At 39.2% G+C, this 25818-nt stretch overlaps 1 protein-coding gene across 7 annotated transcripts in view; it reads left to right on the forward strand.

The window, feature by feature from the left end:
* The window catches only part of ASH1L (ASH1 like histone lysine methyltransferase), a 203310-nt gene extending 179603 nt beyond the window's left edge, over nucleotides 1-23707 (forward strand). For all 7 annotated transcript variants that reach the window (XM_061120600.1, XM_061120603.1, XM_061120604.1 and 4 more), the window contains 16 exons: nucleotides 1392-1500; nucleotides 1931-2095; nucleotides 2258-2352; nucleotides 3986-4143; nucleotides 8000-8152; nucleotides 10536-10590; nucleotides 10674-10806; nucleotides 11985-12233; nucleotides 13217-13303; nucleotides 14569-14659; nucleotides 15173-15311; nucleotides 15430-15602; nucleotides 17905-18071; nucleotides 19288-19328; nucleotides 20583-20884; nucleotides 21247-23707. In XM_061120600.1, the coding sequence (XP_060976583.1) occupies nucleotides 1392-1500; nucleotides 1931-2095; nucleotides 2258-2352; nucleotides 3986-4143; nucleotides 8000-8152; nucleotides 10536-10590; nucleotides 10674-10806; nucleotides 11985-12233; nucleotides 13217-13303; nucleotides 14569-14659; nucleotides 15173-15311; nucleotides 15430-15602; nucleotides 17905-18071; nucleotides 19288-19328; nucleotides 20583-20884; nucleotides 21247-21338 (2209 nt within the window). In that variant the 3' untranslated portion in view covers nucleotides 21339-23707. The remainder of the gene's footprint in view (nucleotides 1-1391; nucleotides 1501-1930; nucleotides 2096-2257; nucleotides 2353-3985; nucleotides 4144-7999; nucleotides 8153-10535; nucleotides 10591-10673; nucleotides 10807-11984; nucleotides 12234-13216; nucleotides 13304-14568; nucleotides 14660-15172; nucleotides 15312-15429; nucleotides 15603-17904; nucleotides 18072-19287; nucleotides 19329-20582; nucleotides 20885-21246) is intronic.
* The last annotated feature ends 2111 nt before the right edge of the window (nucleotides 23708-25818 follow it).

A 25818-nucleotide genomic window follows, 5' to 3' on the forward strand; every position in this document is an offset into this window, starting at 1 on the left:
ATGAATAAAGATGCGTGCTTATATACGCTGTGTGTGTGTGTGTGTGTGTGTATGCTACTCAGACCTAAAAAAGAATGAAATAATGCCATTTGCAGCAACATGGATGGACTTAAGAGATTATAATACTAAGTGAAGTTTAAGTCAGAGGAAGAAAGAAAAATACCACATGATATCACTTATATGTGGAATCTGCGCTTCCCTGATGGCTTAGATGGTAAAGAATCTGCCTGCAATGCAGGAGACTGGGTTTGATCCCTGGGTCAGGAAGATCCCCTAGAGAAGGGAATGGCAACCCACTCTAGGATTCTTGTCTGGAGAATTCCATGAACAGAGGAGCCTGGCGGGTTACAGTCCATGGAGTCGCAGAGTCGGACACTACTGAGCAACTTACACCTTCACTTTTGTGTGTGGCATCTAAAATATACAAATGAACTTATTTATAAAACAAAAACAGACCCGCAGGCATAGAGAATCTTACAATTTTCAAAGGGGATAGGGATGGGGAAGGATAAAATAGGACTTACGGATTTGCAACTATAAACTACTATATATAAAATAGATAAACAGGGCTTCCCTGGTGGCTCACTGGTAGAGAATCTGCCTACCAATGTAGGAGGTACGGGTTTCATCCGACTCAAGAAGATCCCACTTGCCATGGAACAGCTAAGCCTGAGAGAAACAACTGCTGGAGCCCACACACCCTAGAGCCGTGCTCCACAGAAAGATAACGCCACTGCAATGAGAAGCCCTCGCACCACAACCCCTGTTCACCACAGCTAGAAGAAAGCCTGTGCAGCAACAAAGACCCAGCAGAGCCAGAAATAATTAAATAAACAACAAAATCCTACTGTATCGTACAGGGAACTATATTCCGTATCCTGTGATAAACTATAATGGAAAAGAAAATGAGAAAAAGCACTCAGTAAATGTTAGCTAAAATTATATGTTAACTCTATAAAGCATCTAGAACAGTATATGATACCTTATTAATAAAGCAGGTAAACTAGAACAAAAGAGACACTTGTGTACAGGTTAGAAAGGTAGGGATCAGTAGAAACTAGAAGATTTTTATGGGTCATCCATAGGAAATAATTGTAATTTGTTTAGTAAGTAAACTAATGCCCTTTGTTAAAAGGACTTCGAATACCAAGCAAGAAAAGTTTGACCTTTGACAGCAGAAAGCATGTTTTCCAGAAAACTGGTTTAGGACTATTTGTCAGTATTATACAGACTAGATCGAAGGAGAGATTAAAGATTCAGTGACTGGCCAGGAAACTTGAGTGATTGGATACAGAAACAGAGGCAAATTTGAAATCAGTATACCAGCCTTTCTGGTTCTCAGGCGTGGTATTATGAATCTCTGCCTTTAACTCTTGTCCCTTTCTCTATAGGTCTGTTAATGGAGTGTACCGGATTGGACTATATGCTCTTAAAGATATGCCAGCTGGTACTGAACTCACTTATGATTACAACTTTCATTCCTTCAATGTTGAAAAACAGGTAAGAATGATAAATTCAAGAGGGAGTTTGAACTTTATAATAGTACTCTATATAACATGAGCCTTCAGTGAACATTACTGATTTGTAGCCACTAAGAAATACATTGGAAAAGATTCACTCTTTGTTTCACTTACGTAGGATACATATGTCACAGTTATTCTTTCAGAATAACTGCTGAGTTATTCTGCTCAGTTATTTTTTGTCTCCAGTCAGTTCTTAATTTTTCTCGTGAAGTTTTTCCAAAATTTAATCTTTCCTTTCTACTACAGTGGAAACCATTTGTATTTATTTTACTCACAATGAGTTGTGTTCCTCTGTATGAAAATTTCTTGATTCAAACTTATTATTGGGTGTCCAGATACGCAGGCATTCTATTTAAACTTTTAGATTAGACTACAGACTAAAAGCATTATTCTCTTTCCCTTCAAAGCAACTGTGTAAGTGCGGCTTTGAGAAATGTCGAGGAATCATTGGGGGCAAGAGTCAACGCATGAATGGACTCACCAGCAACAAAAGTAGCCAACCAATGACCACACATAAAAAGTCTGGACGGTCAAAAGAGAAAAGGAAGTCTAAGCACAAGCTGAAGAAAAGGGTAAATAATAATCTCATGGTTTTCTCCAAATATCTGCATATAGGCAATTACTGAAATAAGAGATGTACCAGAGGGTGGCATCTTTAGAGTGGTTTTCATATTCTTTGAGGTGATTTATGATGTTTCGTGTTTTTCCTACAATCTAATCCATCTGTTTTTTAGAGAGGCCACCTCTCTGAGGAACCCAGTGAAAACATCAACACTCCAACAAGGTTGACCCCTCAATTACAAATGAAGCCAATGTCCAATCGGGAGAGGTAAAAAGAAAATTTTCTTATCTGAACTCTTTAAATTATGTGACTTGCTTGACAGTTTAAAAATTATTAAACATGTATATAGTTGAGACATTTGTTTTTTGCAGGAAGACCTTAAACAAGCATTCAGGCTGAACTTGGGTGGAGGAAGGAACTAATTTCTAACTGAAATTTAACTTTTTATTAAAATGTGACTGAAGGCCAAAGAAGAAGATGTATGTGTGTATATATAGTAGTTGCAGTTTCTATGAATTTGTCACCAATATTTGCACTTTCATATCATGTTATAGGCATTACAGATAACTCAAAATATCGTTCACACTCATCTCTACCTTAAAATTACTGTGGTCATTAAACCCACCACTAGATCTTGTTATGTGTTAAAAATTAATGTTCATTTCTGTATCACAACTTCAGGGTTTTTGTTTAATATTCTGCAAACTGTATCTCAGTTTATTCAGTTTCTTTTTAATCCTGTATACTAAAAGTTTCTTAAAATTTTAAATACTTTTAGTTAACATCATTGAGAGGATTACATGTGCTTCACCAGACTGCCAAAGGAATGCATGGCACAGAAGAGCTTAAGAATCCCTGTTTTGTTGATAAATTAACAGCAATAAAAAGGATCTTTAGTAGTCATCTTTGCTTTTCCCTGTATTGAGATATTTGTCCATGTCTGAAGTAAGAGAAACAAATATGTGTGTCCTGTTTTTCAAATTGTCTTGGGACATTTCCTGCATCCTCCCTGACTATGTATTCCAGTATCTTAGCAAGTTCATCCTTATCTATAACTTTACTATAATTTTAGCCCCTTTCATCCTATTTCACTTTGAAACATAAAAATTTTACATTTCAGTAAAAGAGAGAAGTCCAGTGGTCTCTTCTTTAGCTGCATAGCAGCTTAGGGAGCTTTTTAAAACTCCTTACGCCCAGGCCACACTTCACACCACTTACATCAGAATTTTCAGAAGTGGAACCCAGGTATCAATAGTTTGTACAACTCCCCAAGTGATCTCAATGTGCAGCTAAAGTCAGGAACTATAAAATTAGTCTAGCCTCCCTTTACTGAGGCTCATAGTTTGAGACTTAAGGTCCCATCTGTTTACATGTGTGTTAGAGTGAAAATCAAATTATGGAATCATCAAAATTCTGTAAAGTTAATCAAGGTGCATATAACTCATTTAAGTTTAGAGATCCATGCAGTAGCAGTGTACCTAACATGGTTTGCCCAGTGCCTATCCATCTTAAATATCTTTACCTACATCTGACAGTCCAGTTCTCCTTGTTACAGCTGACCCTAAGCCTATACTTCATCTTGGCAAATTCCTTTAGAATTCTACAAATACTGCATAAAGCTGTACCTTCAAGTCAGCATGCTTCAGTTGCCAAAATTGTTGCAGCTTTTAGGTGGTGTTTGTCAGATATTTGTAAATATTATAGAGAAATGTTTTGTGTTATGTGAAAAAAATCAAGATGCAAAACTGAATAATGTTTCTCCATATGTAGTTCTCCTTAAAATAGCTGATTTCACTGATAAGCATTTATATCATCATACCAGCAGCTTACATAGAGTAAACTACTAGTTAATATTCATTGGATGGATGAATAAAGGAGCTCCTTTCTTCCTTCCTTATAGAAACTTTGTATTAAAGCATCATGTGTTCCTGGTCCGAAACTGGGAGAAGATTCGGCAGAAACAGGAGGAAGTAAAGCACACCAGTGATAATATTCATTCAGCATCATTATATACCCGTTGGAATGGCATCTGCCGAGATGATGGGAACATCAAGTCTGGTAAGGACCAGGAGACATTCTTATTAGTTTTCAGGTATCAGTCAACCATAACCTGTCCATCCCAACACTTAACTTCTTTGTCTCTACTCTAAGGAATAGGAAGAAACCCCTTCCACCAGCCTTCCAGACATCACCTACAGTCTTATAATTACTAGATATAATGGATCCTTTGTGTTTAGGATCCTTTCCTACCTAGAAAATAACTTGCAGACAGGATAAACGGTGATGCCAAATGCAGGAGAAAATGACATCAGTGTTAATTTCAGTACTTTGTACTTTTCAATACATTCAGATCAGCGTTATACAGAGATGTTCAGATTTTCTTTTTCTGACTTTCATGAGTGAATAATGTACCAGTACTCCAGAGTTCAGATCTGTTATGCAGAACAGACCTTAAGCAGAAAATTTTACACATCCAAGCATCCTTTCTAACTGAAAATTAAGTATTAAAAGCTCATGCTCTTTTTTTTTTTTTTCCCACACCACCCTTCGGCTTGAGGGATCTTAGTTCCCCATCCGAACAGGGATCAAACCTCATGCCTTCCTCAGTGAAAGCACAGAGTCCCAACCACTGGACCACAAGGGAATTCCCCTCATACTGTTCATTTACTCTTTCTTTCCCTCAAAAAGAAGCAAGGAATTCCTGGTGGTCCAGTGGTTAGGACTTGGTGTTTTCACGGCCAGGGCCCAGGTTTAATCCAAGTTCAGAGAACTAAGATCCTGCAAGCAGCACAAGATACCAGGGAAAAAAAGTAGAAGCTGTCTGCATGGTATATGAGGCAACATGTTGAGTGGGGACTAGATCGATTTAGGAATTTGCCCAAAATCTTATATCTTCTCAGTGATTTGATTAGCACAAATTCTGTGAACTTACTTTCCAATTAGTTCAAGTCTTCTGAAAATAACAGCAGTTATTTCCTGAGTATTTATTATAGGTCAGGCACTGAGCTAAAACATATTAAAGGGTTATTCCATTTAATCTACACAGATTACCTCTCAAGGGAAGTACAGACATTGTGCTTACTTTACTGTACTTTGCAGATACAGTTTTCTACAAATTAAAAGTTTTGTGGCAACCCTGTTTGGAGCAGTCTACAGTGCCATTTTTCCAAGAGCATTCTGTCCCTTTGTATCCTCACAGTATTTCAAACTTTTTCATTATTTGTTACAGTGATTTGTGATTAGTGATCATTGATGTTACTATTGTAATGGCTTAGTGGCACCTCAAACCATGAACTTAATAAATGTTGTGTGTGTTCTGACTGCTCTGGCTGGCTAGCCTTTCTCTGCTACCCTCCACCCAACCACACCCCATCTCCTGGCTCTCTCCCTATCTTCGGGCTTCCCTAACATCTAAGATACAATAGTATTGAAATTAGGCCAACTAATAACCCTGCAGTGGGCCCTAAGTGTTCAAGTGAAAGAAGAGTTGCACGTCTCTCACTTTAAATCAAAAGCTAGAAATTTTTTAAAAAGCTGGAAATGATTAAGCTTAGTGAAGAAGGCATGCCTAAGCCAAGACATGCTAAAAGCTAGGTCTCTTGCACCAGTTAGCCAAGTTGTCAATACAAAGGAAAAGTTGTTGAAGGAAATTGAAAGTGCCACTCCAGTGAACACACAAATGATAAGAAAGTTGAACTGCCCTATTTTGGGTTTTTCTGTTGTTGGTTTTTTGGTTTTTTCTTTTTTTTTATTGAAGGATAATTGCTTTACAAAATTTTATGCTCTATTGTTGATACGGAGAAAGTTTGAGTGGTCTGGATAGAAAGTCAAACCAGCCACTACATCCTCTTAAGCCAAAGCCTAATCCAGAACTGTCGTCAGTTCTATGAAGGCCTAGAGATGTGGCGAAGCTGCAGAAGAAAAGACTGAAGCTGGTAGAGGTTAGTTCATGAGGTTTAAGGAAAACTCTATAACATCAAAGTACAAGGTGAAGCAGCCAGTTCTGATGTAGAAGCTACAGAAAGTTATCCAGAAGATATGGCTAAGATCATTAACAAAGGTGGCTACACTAAACAACAGATTTTCTGTGTAGATGAAATAGCCTAATACTGAAAGATGCCATCTACTTTGCCTCTGCTGTTTTAAAGAAATGAAGTGAAAGTCGCTTGGTAGTGTCCGACTCTTTGCGACCCCACGGACTACAGTCCATGGAATTCTCCAGGCCAGAATACTGGAGTTGGTGGCCTTTCCCTTCTCCAGGGGATCTTCCCAACCCAGGGATCAAACCCAGGTCTCCCACATTGCAGGTGGATTCTTTACCAACTGAGCCACAACAGAATCTAAACAATAGCACATCTGTTACAAAGTGGTTTACTGAATATTTTAAGCCCTCAATTGAGACCTACTACTCAAGAAAAATTATTTCCTTTCAAAATACCACTGCTCATTGACAATGTACCTGATCACCCGAGAGCTCTGATGGAGGAGTGCAATGAGATTAATACTGTTTTCATGCCTGCAAGTGCAGCATCCACTCTGCAACCTGTGGATTGAGCAGTAATTTCCATATTCAAGTTTTATCATCTAAGAAATACATTTCATAAGGCTACAGCTGCACAGATACTGAACCTCTGATGGATCTGGGCAAAGAAAATTGAAAACCTGGAAAAGATTCTAGAGCCCATTAAGAATATTCGTGGTTCACAGGAAGAGGTCAAAATATCAACATTAATAGGAGTTTGGAAGTCATGTCCAAACCTCATGGATGATTTTGAGGGGATCAAGACTTCAGTGTAGGAAGTAAACTGCAGATGTGGTAGAAACAGCAAGAGAACTAGAATTAGAAGGGGGACCTGAAGGTGTGACTGAACTGCTGCAGTATTGTGGTAAAATTTTCATGGATGAGGAGTTCCTTCTTAGGGATGAGCAAAAGAAAGTGACTTCTTGAGATGGAGTCTACTCCTGGTGAAGATGCTGTGAAGATTTTGCTGAAATGGCACAAAGGATTTAGAATATTACATAAGCTTAGTTACTAAGGCAGGGGCAGCAACAGGGTTTGAAAAGGTTGACTCCAATTTTGAAGTAAGTTCTATGGATAAAATGTTATCAAAGAGCATTGCATGAAGAAAAAAGAGTATTGCATGCTGCAGAGAAATCATTTATAAAAGAAAGAGCCAAAGATGTGGCAAACTGCATTGCTGTCTTGTCTTCAGAAATTGCCTCAGCCACCCCATCCTTCAGTAGCCACCACCCTGATCAGTCAGCAGCTATCAATGTCAAGTCAACAACCTCCACCAGCAAAAAGATTATAACTTGCTGAAGACTCAGGTAATGTTTAGCATTTTTTGGCAATAAAGTATTTTTTAATTAAGGTATATATGTTGGTTTTTTAGACATAATGCTATTGCACACTTAATAGACTACAGTATAAAGACTTTTTTCACATGCATTAGGAAACAAAAATCTCTGTGTGACTCTTTTTTTGCAGTATTCACATTACTGTAGTGTTCTGTAACCAAATCTGCAGTATCTCTGAAGTACCTGAACTACCACTATTCTCATTTTATAGTTGAGAAGCTAAGACACAGAGTTTAAGTATCTTTCCCCAAACCAGACAGTAAGTAGTGAGACCAGAATTCAAAAGCAGACACACATATCTGAAACCCAGACTTGGAACTACTATACTCTGTTGCATCTGGCCATTAGTAAGATCCCTCTAAATTGTAGGATTTGTCTCTCTAGTAAACCTGGTGTTTTCTTATTTTTCTTTAAGGAGGAAAGAACAAACTCCATAACCAGTAATCTGCTTAGTCACTTCAAGGAAAATAGAGAAAATAGCAGGAATCCATTACAGAAGAGAAAGCCACATAGAGCTCCTCTTTTCCTGAAACTAATTTTTACTGTATCCTTGCAGATGTCTTCATGACCCAGTTCTCTGCCCTGCAGACTGCTCGATCTGTTCGAACAAGACGGTTGGCGGCAGCAGAGGAAAACATTGAAGTAGCTCGGGCAGCTCGCCTAGCCCAGATCTTCAAAGAGATCTGTGATGGCATAATCTCTTATAAAGGTACCCCAAATTCTTTCTTATGAGCTTTTTAAAAAAATTATATCACTTTCTTCACCTGAGATATCCAAGACCAGGAGCGCATGACAGTTCAGGACTGTGAACCAGGTTTACTTGGTGCTCCCCTTGTCAGAGTGCGGACCTAGAGGGCTGATCCCAGCCTTCAGGGCTTGTTAGTGCTCCCCTTGTCAGAGTGCGGACCTAGAGGGCTGATCCCAGCCTTCAGGGCTTGTTAGTGCTCCCCTTGTCAGAGTGCGGACCTAGAGGGCTGATCCCAGCCTTCAGGGCTTGTTAGTGCTCCCCTTGTCAGAGTGCGGACCTAGAGGGCTGATCCCAGCCTTCAGGGCTTGTTAGTGCTCCCCTTGTCAGAGTGCGGACCTAGAGGGCTGATCCCAGCCTTCAGGGCTTGTTAGTGCTCCCCTTGTCAGAGTGCGGACCTAGAGGGCTGATCCCAGCCTTCAGGGCTTGTTAGTGCTCCCCTTGTCAGAGTGCGGACCTAGAGGGCTGATCCCAGCCTTCAGGGCTTGTTAGTGCTCCCCTTGTCAGAGTGCGGAACTAGAGGGCTGATCCCAGTCTTCAGGGTTTGTTGTCTCTGAATCCTTGGCTGTTAATAGGTTAATTTTTTGTATTTATTGGAATGTTATCATAGTTAAGCACTATGTTTAAAAATCACATATTTTAGCTGTAGGATAGAAGTAGGTCTTTCTCTTGAATATAATTTTCCTGAATGAGGTGATGAATTAGCAATTTAAGAAAAAGGTATTAAAAATGTATGACATCAGTGGTTCTTATCTGTCAATCGTCTGATTGACAGATATCTTTGAGAATAAAGTTGTGGACTCCTATCCCAGAAAAATATTATATACCTAATTTTTCATATATTTTGGAGGGTTCACAGGCCCTTTCTACATTAAGGAAAGGATATAAAGTTACAAGTAAATTACTTTTGAAGCATTTTCATGCAAACATTTACCCCACTCTTTTCCTTTTCTAAAATACATCTCTTGGGAAAAAAAAAAAATACATCTCTTGGATTTGTGTTAGGAGAGAGGGTGGAGAAGGGGAGAGTTTTCAGTTTAGGTCCGTAGTTTGGTAATGCACATGACTTTTTCTAACCACGAAATTTGTAGATATTTAAAATGAGAAATTTTATTCTGCTTTTGCCTTCAACTTTTTCCTGTTTTTTTTAATAATTGAAGTATAATTGATGTACAATATTATGTAAGTTACAGAAGTACAGTACAGAGATTCATAATTTTTAGAGGTTATACTCCATTTATAGTTATAGAATATTGGCTATATTCTTCTGTAGTACAATATATCCTTGTTGCTCACTTTATACATAATATTTTGTATGTCTTAATCTGCTGCCCCTATATTACCCCTCCCCCATTCCCTCTCCTTACTGGTAATCACTAATTTCTTCTCTGTATCTCTGAGTCTTTTGTTATGGTTGTTAAAATCAGCCATCAACTTTTGCTTCCTTCCTTCCCTAAATTCTGAAGAATTTGGGTTTCTTTCTCTTTTCTTTCTCTGTCTACTATTTATCTTCATATTTTAGTGGTTTTTTTGCCATTTATTAACCTCAGCATAGAGGAAAGGGCAGACCAACCTATCCTAATATGTAAAGTTTTGTGACACCTGGTCCCTTTACACTCCCTAAAGATCACACTCTGTATTCTCAACCAGCCCTATCTGATCTAATATGAAATTGCAGTAGATGTATCTGTATGTCATTATATTCTAGGCATGAAACAATAGGCTTTTTCTCTCTGTGTAGTGAGTTATTAGAACGTAAGAGAGCAAGTGAGAAGCAGCCCCACAATATGAATTTTATTTTTGTAATACAGACCAACTGTTGCAAGAAGATGGATTCCAGAATATATTTACAGTACTGAATTATTCATTATCTGGAATCTAGTTGAATCCAAACCAATATTAACTGTGGGCAAATAGTAAGAACTGAAAAACATTTTTTGAATGTAGTTGAGTAGGAATTTGCCTTAAGCATCCTAGCTGCTGCGTTAAGTTCCCATATCTCATTTTTCTTAGAAAGTTTTCAGTACCCAGCTAATGCTATTTTACATTTCAAGTATATATATATATATATATATATATATATATATACACACGTAAACACACTTAAACACACACACTGTATCTTTCATATTCCAGGTAATCCTGAATGCAGCTTCTGATCTCTGCCTTTAACTACCCACATTGCTGAAAAGTCTTTTCATTTTTCACTGATCTCCAAAAAAAAACTTAGATTTTTTTTTTTTTTTTCCTAACTTTAAATTTTGGGGATTCTACTTTTTCAGTTAGGAGTTAATACCTGCCTCCCTGTAGAGTCAGTCCATCTACTAAACCTTGCATTTTTTTGCAGATTCTTCCCGACAATCACTGGCAGCACCACTTTTGAACCTACCCCCGAAGAAAAAGTAAGTTCACATATGTGGGAACTGTCTGAGTTTTTAGAAAAGTCCTAAGTGTACCAGACTGACACCCTGGCTTTATGTTCCAGGAATGCTGATTATTATGAGAAGATCTCTGATCCTCTAGATCTTTCCACCATAGAGAAGCAGATCCTCATTGGTTATTATAAGACAGTGGAGGCTTTTGATGCTGACATGCTCAAGGTCTTTCGGAATGCGGAGGTATTTTTCACTGACTTCAAACACAGATTTAAGAAGTTTGTTCTGAAGAGATCTACTCTACAAGTTTAAGATTTTTACCCTCTTCTCCTAGCATCCTTCATATTTCTGATTAAGAAAGGCAACAATTTTTATCAAGTACCCTTAGGGTAAATTCTGCTTACTTGAAGTGCCTTGCTGTGTGCCTGCTAAGTCACTTCAGTCTTGTCTGACTCTTTGCAACCCCATGGACTGTAGCCCACTAGGCTCCTCTGTTCATGGGATTCTCTAGGCAAGAATCCTGGAGTAGGTTGCCATAGGGTTATAGTTTTCTAAATATTGGAGCTATAGTAAATGGAGATAATATGACTAGAATGAAAGGTTAAATCATAGTCCCAAAACAATTTTTGTAAAAACTTAGTTTCGTATTGAACCTTTACATTTACGTAGTAGACATTTTGCTACATTTAAGTCGTATCTGTAGGCTCTACTCAATAAGTATATGTGAAATACACAGAAACATATATAGGCAAATAAATATATATCTTAAGGATGAATCGGCATATAGTACACTAATATATTGTAGAATAGGTGAAGCTCATTTGAGGAGAGGTGGGCTTGAATTGATATAAAGAAGAAGATGTAGAATATTGTATGATACGTAGAGGATATTATTCAGTGATTTTGAAATACCTTGGAGAGGTGTTTGAAGGTCAAAAGAGACTACTAGATGACAGAGGAATTGAGACTGAAGAAATGAGAGAAAGACAGATGGGAGAAGAATTGGAGCAGTCTTGAATTGTGACATGCTTTCTCCTGAACCCAGCTTCCAAATATATTTAGACTTGTAGCTTTGTGTCCTTAGTATCTATAAGACAAAGGTAAATGGAGAGATTTTCCACATTATTCTTGTGGTACTTAATCATGTTCCATGGTACTTAATCATGTTCCATAATTATCCTTGTGGACAGTAAGGTCTGTGACAGGAGTTGAATGACAGAGCAGTGAGCAAATGGGAAAATTACCATGCAGATTCTAATTTTAATTAATTTTAGTTGAATTTAAGTTGTTTTCAATTTTCTGGCACCTATATTTGATGGTATTAAAAATGTATTAACCAAATGGGAAGATAAAGAAAATCCTGCCACCTCTTCAGTTATCTTTTTAAGCCAAACATGATTTCTTTCTCCTGCTTTCTTCAGAAGTACTACGGGCGTAAATCCCCAGTTGGAAGAGATGTTTGCCGCCTACGAAAAGCCTATTACAATGCCCGGCATGAGGCATCAGCCCAAATTGATGAGATTGTGGGAGAGACAGCAAGTGAGGCAGACAGCAGTGAGACCTCAGTCTCTGAGAAGGAGAATGGGCATGAGAAGGACGACGATGTTATCCGCTGTATCTGTGGCCTCTACAAGGATGAAGGCCTCATGATCCAGTGTGACAAGTGCATGGTGAGGGTCGAGAGGTGAAGCAGAGGCCTTGTCCTCATGAGTGTGGTGACTGTGTTCAGAGCGTCAGCCCCTGCCTCTTTTGCCTTTGCTTGGCAGGCTATTTATGAACTTTAACTCTGCCTCAGTTTCTGTTACCCCTTACTCTTCACCATATTGTCCTTCTCCTTTTTTCTCTTTCTCTTTCATTTTTTCTTCCCCTTCTTTTTCCTACCTCCTGTTCTATGTGCCTACTTTCCACTGCATACTTCTGATGTAGTCTGGATCAATAAGAATGATAATATTTAAGGTAGTGCTTTACCTGAAAAACACTAGGGGTACTACAGTCAATATAGCATTAATGTAAATGGAATTCAGTATATAGAGCTCCTGATGAAGGAGTCAAGGCCTGGATTTGAGCCCTAGTATCCCCATTTGATACATCTGAACTCATTACCTTATGTAAAATGGAACTATGAGTAACGCATAGGATTGTTAGGAGAATATAATCAGATAAGAATCAGTAAAAACATTTGGTAACTGTAAAGCCTTCCACAGTGGCTGTATTGTTGATGCATATTACTTTGTAAGTAATAGCTTGGTACTGTATTCATTCATCCTTCTGTTCTCTATCCATCTCCTTATTTTGTTTGCCCAGATTCATGTATTATAAATAGTTTGTATACCTATGTTCAGATAAGTCCTCATTCTTCTTTCCTCCTACTTTACCATTTAGCTCTAATTTCTTACTTAACTCCTTAACCCTTAGTTCCTGTTTTACTTTACCCTGTCCTGTTGCTTTTCTTTATTTTTTGTTTTGCTGCAGCTTGCAAGATCTTAGTTCCCCAACCAGGGATTGAACCCAGGCCATGGCAGTGAAAGTGCCGACTCCTAACCACTGAACTGCCAGGGAACTCCCGCAGATTTTTTTTATTCTTAGTCCCCAAGACTTCTCTCAGTGAGTCTTAACTCCCTACATACACACACACTTCTTTTTTTTTCTGCAGGTATGGCAGCACTGTGACTGTATGGGAGTGAACTCAGATGTGGAGCACTACCTTTGTGAGCAGTGTGACCCGAGGCCTGTGGACAGAGTAAGTTGCCTCCTGATAATACTCTAATCTAAAAGTGGGAGAAGTGGCACATGGTATTTTATCTGCCCTGCTCCTAATGCACTGAATTTCCTTTGATAAGTTATTCAGCCTCCCTAGCCTTTCTTACAGTTTCTTACACTTTACATTGAAGGTAATAATTCTGCCCTTCCTTTTCTCAGGAGTGGGACAAAAGGAAGAATACTTAGAAATCTATGGAAGAAATGATACTGTATAAAAACCGTGGTTTTTATAAACACTGTCTACTATCCATAAAAGAAGTAGCTTACAAAGTTTAGAACTTGTGTACTCTAAATATCACTTATTTTAAGCAGCATTTAAGGAAAAGAGCTCTGGACTCAGAGTCTGGAAAAAGTTAGTCTCAGCCCCATGTTTTGTTTTGTTTTGGCCATGCTGGGTCATTGTAGCTACATACGGGCTTTCTCTAGTTGCAGCAAGCAGGGGCTCCTCTTTCGCTGGTGTGCAGACTTCTCATTGCAGTAGCTTCTCTTGTTGGCTTCTCTTGTCTGGCTCTAGGGCATGCGGGCTTCAGTAGTTGCAGCTTTTTGGCTCTAGAGTGCAGGCTGAACAGTTGTAGAGCTCAGGCTTAGTTGTTCCACAGCATGTGGAATCTTCCTGGAGCAGGGAGCAAACCCGTGTCCCCTGTGTTGGCAGGAGGATTCTTAACCACTGGACCACCAGGGAAGTCGTTAAGCCCATTTTTTAAGAGAGTAGGTAGGTTGGGTAACTTGCCCAGTTATTAAATGGGTTTTTTTCTTGGCTCTGCCATGTTTATATGTGTGCTCTTCTATAAAAGGAGATATTTAGGCAATATTTCTTAATAGTGGTGCTGTTGTCATTTTGAGTGGACCGCTCTTCAATGTTGTGAGGTTTACATTGCAGAATGTTAGGCTTTCTTGGCCCTTGGGCACTAAGTCCTAGTATAGCTTCCTCCAGTCACTGTGACAAAGTCCCCCTTCACACATTTTCAGATGCACTTTAGATGGCACAGAGCAACTACAGAATTAGTGCTCCATAGGGTATAGTTGGGGATATTTAGTCTGTCAAGTTTGTCCTCTGTGTTCACATTTTCAAGTTTAAAAACTCTTGATTGCAGTCACCTTTTTTAATATCTGTGCTGTATTGAAATGACTAAGCAGTAAGTCTTAATTGGTTGGAGATTCTAGGTTTTAGTTCTTTTTCTCTTAAATAGAGAGGCTGGAAATAGTAGTCACAGCCCTTATCTCTTGGCTTTCTGCTCTTACCAGGAGGTACCCATGATCCCTCGGCCCCACTACACGCAACCTGGTTGTGTCTACTTCATCTGTTTGCTCCGAGATGACCTGCTGCTTCGTCAAGGTGCATACACAGAAGCTGACTCTACTTGCCAAAGCTGACCTTTCTGAACAGTAGGGAGTATCTGCTGTCTGCATAATAGTCCTTGTCTCCATATGACCTTTAACAGCAATAGAATATAGGTTTTTTTATATCCTCAAGTTACTTAGGCTTACATACATCTATCTCCACCAAATAATATTTAAGGTAGTGTTTTAAAAACTGAAAAACATTATGCTAAAAATAAATTGGAGAGACCAGAGTGTTACAAAGCTAGTTTCAGGACTGGGAAAGACACACAGCATTCCAAGAGGTAGACCACCTCCCTCATGTCATTCTCATGGTCTCAAATTGATTACCATCACTATTATACTGCTGGTTGTAGTTATGTATTTCTTGTTTTAGATTTTAAGTTCTTTGTATTTAGACCTTGGTTCACACTAGTGAATACCTAACATAATTCATACAGGAATCATTTTAACCTTCTGCTGTGTTCTGTGCCTTCTGTGTCTTTAATCTTCTCCTGTGCCTTCCTAGGTGACTGTGTATATCTGATGAGGGATAGTCGGCGCACCCCTGATGGCCACCCTGTCCGTCAGTCCTATCGACTGTTATCTCACATTAATCGAGATAAACTTGACATATTCCGCATTGAGAAGCTTTGGAAAAATGAAAAGTATGTGTTGAGGTCCTATCTCTTTTCTTCAAGCTGTACCCTACTAGAGCAGTGCTGGATATTCACTACAATCTTGATAATTTAACTTCTCCCTTCTCTTTTTTTTTTTTTTAAAAAGAGAGGAACGGTTTGCCTTTGGTCACCATTATTTTCGTCCCCATGAAACCCACCACTCTCCATCCCGTCGGTTTTATCACAATGAACTATTTCGAGTGCCACTTTATGAGATCATTCCCTTGGAGGCTGTAGTGGGGACCTGCTGTGTACTGGATCTTTATACATACTGTAAAGGTAAGTGATTTGCACTACCTAAAAAATGAGCTCCTGGCTGCCATTCATTGATCCATCCATATAGTCTCTCTCTGATAAAAGATTGTCCAAGGGTGGCTTTGAAGCTTCAGAGAGCTATATAAAGTTTTTTCTTCCTTTTACCTAGTGCTTGGTACTCAATAAATGTTAATTTTCCTTTTAATTCATCTTTTTCATAATGTGTATTTAGCACTCTATTAATACTTGTGGGAAGATAAGTTATTAGGGTCGTGCAAACATAATTGTGGTTTTGGACTTTGACTTTTAAATCATTATAACTAGGTTCACAAAATAGGAACTATAACAGTCAACACATTTTTGCCAACAAGAAGTAAGTTTGTTTATTCCTATAGCATAAAAATCTATGCTTCAGGATTCAACAAACTCTCGGAAAGCATTTTCTGCCTCTTGCTGGTTGTGGAAGCATTTTCCCTGCAAAAAATTGTTGAGATGCTTAAAGAAGAGTAGTTGGTTGGCACGAGGTCAGGTGAATATGGTAGATGAGGCAAAACTTCATAGCCCAGTTTGTTCAACTTTTGAAGCATTGGCTGTGCAATGTGCAGTCCGACATTGTGGAGAATCGGGCCCTTTCTGTTGACCAATGCTAGCTTCAGGCATTGCAGTTTTCAGTGCATCTTATCACTTTGCTGAGCATACTTCTCAGATATAATGGTTTCACCAGGATTCAGAAGGCTATAGTGGATCGGACCAGCATCAGACCACCAGACAAGTGACTGTGACCTTATTTTGGTGCAAGTTTGGCTTTGGGAAGTGCTTTGGAGCTTTTTCTTGATCCAGTCACTTAGCTGGTTGTCCCCAGTTGTCATATAAAGTCCACTTTTCATCACAACATCATAATCTGATAGAGAAGTGTTTTGTTGTTGCACAGAATAAGAGAAGACAGCACTCCAGAACAACAGTTGTTTTGATGGGCAGTGAGCTTGTGAGGCACCTGCTTATCCAGCTGTTCACCTTTCCAGTTTGCTGCAAATGCCCGGCAACCATAGAATGGTCGACATTGCGTTCTTTGACAGCTTCTCATGTAGTTGTAAGAGGATCAGCTTCGATGATTCCTCTGACTTGGTTGTTGTCAACTTCCACTGGCTCACCGCGCTCCTCATTTTTAAAGCTCTCATCTAAAAAAAAAGTAATAATAATAATAAAGCTCTCATCTCCTTTACAAAACTTCTGAACCACCACTGCACTGTACATTTGTTAGCAATTCCTGGGCCAAATGTGTTATTGATGTTGCAAGTTGTCTCTGCTGTTTTATGACCAATTTTGAATTTGAATAAGAAAATTGCTTAAATTTCCTTTTTTGTCTAACATCACTTCACTAGTGTAAAATAAACAGCAAGTAATGTCATTAGCAAAAAAAAAACATAAAGCAAGAAATGTGAATTAAAATGATATATAACATAACCACATTTCAGAATGTATTTCAGTATCAAACAGCAAAGTTCAACAATGCAAAAACTACAGTTACTTTTGCACCCACCCTAATACTCTTTCCCCCCAATTCCAAAATCCTTACGGCCGTCATCAACTCGCTACATTAAACAAACAAAAAAAGCACAACAGTTTCATAAGGTTTGTGGCTAACAGTAGAATCAATCTAATTTCAGATTCCAGTTTCAACAGTTTTTACCTGTGTGCCCTTGGGCAAGTTATTTAACCTCCTGAAAACAGGGATTAGTATCTATTTTAGAGAGTTTTGTAAAGATTAAATGAAATAATCTACAAAATCACTAAGCCACAGTAAAACTCACTATATGTTAGTTATCATTAGAAGCAGAGTTTAGTTTCCTAGGTCTTTCTCTTAGCATCACAGCAAAATAGTCCAGAAGAATTCCTTGCAAAAACTAAGTGCTTGAAGCTCCATGCTACTGATGACTCCTCCATCCCCTACTTTATATAAAATGTTCATTACCAATGTGCTTCCCTCATTTGAAGTGTCTTTCTTTTCTTATAACTTCCCCATAATGTGCTGTTTTTCCCCTGAAATGTTCTCTCAAAAATTCCTGCAGCACTCAGTGTATGTTTCTGGTTTCTTTCCATCCTGTCGAATGCCCTTTGACTCTTTGATTCCCTTTCCCCTTTCTTTGACACCAGTGTCTCCTTTCTTCTGCAATCACCAAATGCTTGCTTGTTCCCCCTCTCAAAACAGCTACCATGTTTCCCTGTTAGGAAGTCTCCCTTCTCTCCCACTGGTATGTGATGGGCAGCTCAGGGTGAGGGAAGGGAAAATAGGGGGAGTGTTCTTTAACAGTGTTTGGCCTCATAGGGAGACCCAAAGGAGTGAAGGAGCAAGATGTGTACATCTGTGATTATCGGCTTGACAAGTCAGCACACCTGTTTTACAAGATCCACCGGAACCGCTATCCTGTCTGCACCAAACCATATGCCTTTGATCACTTCCCCAAGAAGCTCACTCCAAAAAGAGATTTCTCAGTAAGTCTCCTTCTCTCTTCACTATATGTGTCAGGACAGTCTAGTTCATGCATGGAATTCACAGAGTGAGAATTTTCAAGTGGCTCTCTGCTTCTTCACCCCGTTTCTATCCCAAACTGGAAAACTCCCTCTCTGTGGATGTTTGAACAGGAAAAATACATTTATTCCCATTTCCTGGCAAGGGCTATGCCTCAGGGAATTGTTATTATATTTTAGATAGGTTTTCCTCTTTTTTTCTCTCTTATACCTCTTTACCATCTTTGCCCTTGAGCCCCATTTTGTAGTTTTTTGGTTTCTCACACCCATAATTTTGAGAAACAAAAAGAAAATAACATTGAGAAACCTTTGGTGAAAATAAGTTAGTGCTTTTTATCCTTGGATTTAAAATATAAGACATTATTATCACTATATAAAATTTTAGAAGTACAGAACCATTAAGAAGTAAAAATTGTTTATTATCCTACTACACAGAAAGTAACTGCTGTTTTCATTTTCAGCCCTTTTCCTATGTGTTTGTTTTGTTTTGTTCTGTTTTTTTCAAATTGTTGTGAACATATTCCTCCAGTTATTTTGTGCCATTTGTTATCATTTCATAAAGTTCATAAAGTTCTGGTTATCCATCTATTTGCTACAATGAAACCCTGGACTAAACTCCTCATCCATGAGTCTTTTTTTCAGTGGGCCTGTCGGAATTCAGAGTTGTCATCCTAGAATGCTTAGAAATAGTCTAACCAGAACACAAACCTTTATGTCCCTATTTTTCCTAGTATTATTTTTGGATTTCTGTGGATCATATTTCTTTTATATTCTCTCCCGCCCACCACCGGGCCCTGCCTGTCATTCTTTGGTCTTGCTTGCTCAATCAGCAGCTCACTGTCAGCTTTGAAACTCCAACCTTAACTTCTCAGAAGTTGGGATGGGACAAAAGGAATTGTGACCCTTTCCCTTCTACTGTCATTCTAGGCTTATAAAAGTCTAAAAAAAAAACAAAAAAAAAACCATTGTGTCCTACATATTACTAGAAGGACTGAACTTCTGACCTTAAAACACAGTCCTCCAACTTGTAAAGGATTTAGCCCAGCAATGCCTTTTTTTTTCCTTTACTTCCTTGCCTCCCCACCTCCTTTATCCTGAGTTAGCCCCAGATCATCTGATTCAGCTTTGCCAGCATTTGCAATACACTTACCAACTGACCACTTCAATGTCTTCTCTGCAGCCTCATTATGTCCCAGACAACTACAAGAGGAACGGAGGGCGGTGAGTCCCACTGGGGGGATGTGATGAACCAGTAGCTTGAATGGAGCTAGAGAAGAGCCACTTACCCATTCAGCCCCAGCCCTAGGATTGAGACGGCTCTGACAGAGTAGCCCAATATAGTGCCAAGAATAATATGGAAGAACTGCACTTCGGTGGTTGTGGACTCATTATGGAGCCTTATTTGGGGCAGGGAGGGAAATTTGTAAGATCAGAGAAAGAAAATGATTTGGAACAGAACTCTTGACATATTTGGAAAAATCTTTTAAGTTTCTGAAAGCTTTCCCTATTACCTCAAGGTGTATCAACTCTTAGGTCTTCAAGGAACAGAAGTAGCTAGAAGTGCATGGTTTTAGCTGAGCAGTTTGGACTCATAGTTTTTATTTGTGCTTGTTTTGTACACAAGAGGGGTATTCTGGTGGAGGGAGGACCACACCCTGTAGCATGTGGGATCGTAGTTCCCCAGTCAGGGGCTGAACCCATGCCCCCTGCAGTTGCGAGTGCAGAGGCTTAGCCGCTGGAGCACCAGAGAAGTCCCAAGAGGGGCGTTGTCAGAGAGCACCGGGGGCTTCGCTCAGTTTCCTTTCCTACTGAGTGGCAGTGTGACAGTCACTTTGCCTGTATCAATAGCTTTTTTTTTTTTTAGGAAATCAAATATATTTCTTTTTTTTTTCAAATATATTTCTTAAAAAAAACATAATAGATGAGAGAAATTTAAGAAAAGTAAAAACTATTTAAATGCTTATTGTAGTTGAACTATTGGTATCACAAGTTTGTGCCATACTTCTGTGTACTCATGAAGCAGTCAGAACTAGCTCAGCATTTTACCAGCTCTGGTCTATATTATGGATTCCTGAAAGAATTTATAAATAGAAATTAAATTTCAGAGAAGGTTGGTGATTTTTTCAAAAAATAGTAAAATGAAGACCATAGGGACTTCTCTACTGGCCCAGTGGCTAAGACTCTGACCTCACAATACATGTAGCCCAGATTCAATCCCTGGTCAGGGAACTAGATCCCACATGCCGCAGTGAAGATCCTGTGTGCCACAACTAAGACCCAGTGCAGCCAAATAAATAAATTAAAATAAACATTTAAAAAATAATAAAATGAAGACCATAGCCAAGTTTCTTACATCTTGAGCCAACCCTCTAACAGCTAGCCTACAAGATCCAGAGGTCTTTACCCTTCATTCCCTTTCCATCCCCAAGTGCCCTGCTTAGCCTTCCTCTCTAAATTCATATATCCTTCTGGCAGATCATCCTGGAAGTCTGAGCGCTCAAAGCCACCCCTGAAAGACCTGGGCCAGGAGGATGATGCTCTGCCCTTGATTGAAGAGGTTCTGGCCAGTCAGGAGCAAGCAGCCAATGAGATGCCCAGCCTGGAAGAGCCAGAACGGGAGGGAACCACTGCTGAAAACACCGAGAGTGAAAAAAAAACAGAGGAAAGTAGTCAAGAACCGCAAGTAACCTGTACCCCTGAGGAGCGACGGCATAATCAACGGGAACGACTCAACCAGATCTTGCTCCATCTCCTTGAAAAAATCCCTGGGAAAAATGGTAAGGAAAATCAGGCTCCTACCTAGGGTTTAAGATAAATGCGATATTAGCAGAGAGGGAATGAAAAAGAGCAACTTCTGATTATTTGCCTAGAATGGAAAATATTCTTTAAATGGCACAGTTTTTTCATGGGCCTGGTTTTTTCCTGGGCCTGTTCTTAAATTCCTCTTGGGAATGAAACTGGGAGGTGAAAGGATCTCCTCACTGGAGGGTAGCTTATTTCAGTTTGGCCTGGAGGAAGGCCTAAATTGCTGGTGGGTTGGCAAAGAATCCATTGAACTCCTGTGATTTCCTGAGAGCTCAAATCTGGAATAAGGAGTGGGACGGTAGAGTTTGATGAGCCTCCTTGGTTCTGTTTTCAGCCATCGATGTGACCTACTTGCTGGAAGAAGGATCAGGCAGAAAACTTCGAAGGCGTACTTTGTTTATCCCAGAAAACAGCTTTCGGAAGTGAACCTCAAAGAATGAGAACATCAAGCATCTGGGATCCAGTGGAGCCTACAGTCCTGCCTCCTGTTCTCTGAGTGCAGACAGGGGTGGGAAGGGTCCGTCCAGCAAGGGGAATGGGGCCATGTCGTTGACATTAGGTACTTAGTAAACCTTGGAGCTAGTGGAGAGGAAGAGGAAGGGGATCTGTCCAGACAGTTCAGCTTAACTTGTTTTCCTCTCCATTGCTTCACCCTGAGGGTTAATAATGTAGGGTGGAGGGCAGAGCACATTGGGGATGACCAGAATCTTTTGGTACTTTATAGCACTTGCCCCTCCCCTCAGCTTGGGTTTCTCTGTGTCATCCTCTGATCTTGCAGGCACTGCTAAGAAGCTGCTTCCTATACCCAGGTATAACTCAGACTCCAAAGGGACAGGGCCAGGATCCCCACCCCTACCCTGTCTGTCCTCTATAGGCTCCAAGAGCTACCCCTAGAGACCTAAAACACAAACAGTAGCTGGGCCTTGTTCCAGATCCCTGACTAGGAAAAGTATCTCTCGCCTCTTTTCCCCAACCAGGTCAAAGTAAAATGTGAGTTGACAACTCAAAGCACTTGTAACTGCTGCCCCCTCCCTACCTCTACTATCCCAAATGGAATCATGGAATAGGGAAGGCCCCCATGGGGTCAGAAGGGCACAGTCCTTATTGTAATTATTTTTGTTTTCACCTTCATAACCTGCCGACCGTATGTTTTTCTAACGAGAAGGCCAGGCCCCCGCCAGCACACGTGCTGTTTATGCGCTGTGGTTCTTGTGTGTCTGCTGTGCTGTGCGAATGGAGACTCATTTCAAAGAAAATTCATTTTAAAACCTGCGTAAAAATGAACTCTAACCACCCCCCAACAAAAGTCACTACATAAACTGTTGAGCAGTATTCACCTATCAGAGTATTTGTTGTGAGTGTAGATTATCAATTGAAAACACTACTTCTTGTTTTACTTGTACAGTTTTCAATGTCCATCTCTTAAAGAGACAGTGTGTCCTCCCTGCCCCTAGTCCCATCTTCCTTCACCTTCCTGATGACTTCATCTTCAGGAGGGATATCCAGGGTGTCACCTTCCTTCCCATTCACTTGACCAGGAGTTACCAGATAAATTGTCTCTTTAAAAATAAAACTTAAAAAGCTTTGCTTTGTTGTCTTCTCAGACATACATATGCATATATGTTTTAGATGTTCTTATAAGAGAAAAGATGGTTTTTAAATGTGCCAAGTTGTGTGTTGTATATATATATGTATGTATATATATATATATATATATCTGCTGCGTGATTAGTAAGCAATACAATAGTTAAACATTTCCCCATTACTTTTTCTAATATTGGACCAATGCTGTCCTAATTGTACATTTCCTCTTAGGATGACGACGCTCTGACTTGTTTAGGTAGAAACATTGACCACCTTCCATTCCATTGAATTTTTCTTTTTCTCCTTTCTGTGTCAATCTTGAGGGAAAAAAAAAAAAGTAAAAGAGACAGGGGATGCCAAAGATCCCCTTGAACAGAGAAAAAGCAGAATAAATATTTTATTAAAGAAAAAAGAGAATTAAGAAAATAGTTTGGAGTATTTTCTTACTGTAGAGAAGCACTGTACATTACTAAGAGACCTGGGTATAAGATACTCACGTGTGGAGCTGGGAAAATCGCATGTCCAAGCCCGATTGAGTGGTTTCTTTTGGTTTTCATTGCAGGGAGCCGGGTGGGAGGGAGGTGGGAATAGGGGCACTTTGGGGGTCTCCTTTTAGTCAAAGCAGGAAAATGACAAGAAAGAGATTAAAATTCAATATTTCCTTTAATAGTGTTAAACACTAAAATTTTAAAAAAGTCTCAAAAAAAGAAAAAATAAAAAAAAAAACTTTGTAAAATGCGAGAACAGAAGCAAAAGACACTACGCTCTGTCATTTTATCTTTCTTTTGTTGAAAGACTAAAAACTGAAATGTTTTTTAGACAATCAAATGTTAGGTAAGTGCAAAAACTTGTTTTTTCTTACTGGTGTAGAAATTAATGCCTTTTTTTATTTTTCGGTTATTTTATAATAACAAAAGAACCCCCTAGCTGCCAGGTGGGTTTTGGTGTTTGAAATGCGGGGCAAAGCACTACATCACTGCAAATAGATACAGAGTTAGTCTGCATGTCTGTAGGCTGTGTGATTGCGGAAAATATAAATGCTGCTAATATATTTCCTTTTTACAAAAGCATATCTAAATAGATGATTGTTTTGATGTTAATCTTTGTAAATTATGTATTACCAATTTTAACATTGGATGTAATTGCATAAAAAGCTTGCATCTCAATCCTTGAAAGTCTAGTATTAAATGGAAAAAACTTTTCCTAACTACTGAGTGGTGAGCTTGCTATTTTTTTCCTCTTTCCTATCCTCCATTTATATTCCCAGGATCTTCCTCATCCTGTTTCCAAAGAGATCTGCTTGAAACCACAGCAGCAGCATCCTAGGCCCCACATGGGCACTCCAACCACTGTTGACTGTTGGATAAAACCTTTTCCTCAGCACTTACAGCCTTTTTGGTCTGGGCCAAGCCTAACCAATCAACATAATAACACACCCTTATAACACACAGAATCTACTGCTCATTAACAACCTCTAAGGTTGGCAGTAAGTTTAGACTACAATTTCTAGGCCACTATGTTAGACTGTTTCCATTGTAAGCAATGTACATGTATTCATTTATTTCATCTTCATAACAGCCCTTTTGGTAGGTACCAAAACCAAATTTTACAGATGAGGAAACTGGAGCAACAGAGAGGTTAAGTAACTCACCCAAGATCTTATAGCTAGTTAATCCTCATAATAGTCCCCTGTAGTTATTATTCCCGTTTTCGTAGAAGTAAAAACTGAACCTCGGGAAGGTTAAGTAAACTTGCCAGATCATCTAGAACTAGTGTTGGAGCCAGAACTCCAAAATCTTTTAAGTTCATCCGCAAATAGCAAAGTTGTCAGAAATAGCCAAAGCCTGCCCCTACTAAGGAAGATAAATCTATTCCTGCCAACTGAAAGACCTAACAAACTCTTGTCCTAGACAGGAATCAGACATTTAATCTTTGAGTTCATCTAGAATACAGTTGCTCAGAAGCCTTAAGACAGTTGACTACAAGAGCTCAGTCTCTACTCCTGCAAGAACTTTGGGTTTATCCCACTATTACATAAACAGTCTATCCATGGCTGCAAAAACAATACCGTAGCAGTTAATTTAAGGTTTCTTTAATCTTTATTTAACCTTTAATATCCCTTTAACATCTACGTAAAGCTATTCTGTTTGGATAATATATAATGATAATATCATAGAACTAATTTTATATCAATCTGTGTCCTATCTCAAGATGTTTTGTTACCTGATAACCATTAGGCTCCAGCTGCCAATATCACCAGGTCTCATTGATGCTCTGACAATATTGTTCTAGGACTCCTCCCACTTTTGAGGATTACCCACTATAAAACCAAGCACATAGGGATAAGAGTCAGAAAAAAGGAGAGGGCAGGTTGAATCATAGGAAATGAAAGCTGTGTACAAGAAAAGGGTTTCTGAAACTTTAGAATCATGCCCACCCCACCACATACACCAAAGATCTCACTTTAAGAAATACTGGTCCCAAAGTCATAGTCTTCCATATCTACTGTCTTATAACTTAAAATATTATAAAAATAAAACTTCTTTTGCAGTAGTAGTTTGCAATTGAAGAAGCTTCATAAACTTGAGTACTCCCACTCTTAAGAATATATTGAACAACTAGTAATTCTCAGAGGCAGTCAGAATCCAGTTTGATAAAACATCACCTTAGAAAACACCTGAAATGGAAACTGAGGTCTAAAGCTGAGAGGACCGCCAAACACAAAAAGCAAAATTAAAGCAAGGAGCAGATGAATATCGTAAATGGCCAGGAATAGGAAACATTAAATCTTGGAAAATGGCAAAAGTATGACACAGCTGAGTCTAACCAACCCTACCCCTGAGTATTTCCAAAGCGTCAGCTCTTATTTTCTCAAGTCCTTTCTCCTAACAGCAGCCCATTGTGCTTTTAACCAAGTTTGCAAAGATGAAGGAAAATTTAAAATGTTCTTCTGTTTCACCTCAGTTTCACCAGTTCTCAGCTGCCCCCTAACCTTCCTATTGACTGATTATAGCTTTCTATTCTTCTAACCTTTTAGTAATTCTCCTGTAGGCAATCATTTGTAGTGATTTCTATCCCCATCCTCCAGGCTCTAGAGCATTTAGCTATTCTCATTTCAGAAGACTGAAAGGAAACTCATTAACTCCTAAGAAAGTAATAGACATCAAGTTATTATGCTTTTTCCTAAAATTATATCACCACAGAATGGCGATATTAAATAGAGGGGGAAAAAGTGTCCCTTTTTAACACCTTTAATCTTTCCCATCACCTCAGCTATGAAGCTTGTAAGTACAATTTCAGGGACTGTCTTCCCAGCTCTCCC

The sequence above is a fragment of the Dama dama genome, chromosome 20 (genome assembly GCF_033118175.1).
Source record: "Dama dama isolate Ldn47 chromosome 20, ASM3311817v1, whole genome shotgun sequence".
Classification (NCBI taxonomy): Eukaryota; Metazoa; Chordata; class Mammalia; order Artiodactyla; family Cervidae; genus Dama; species Dama dama.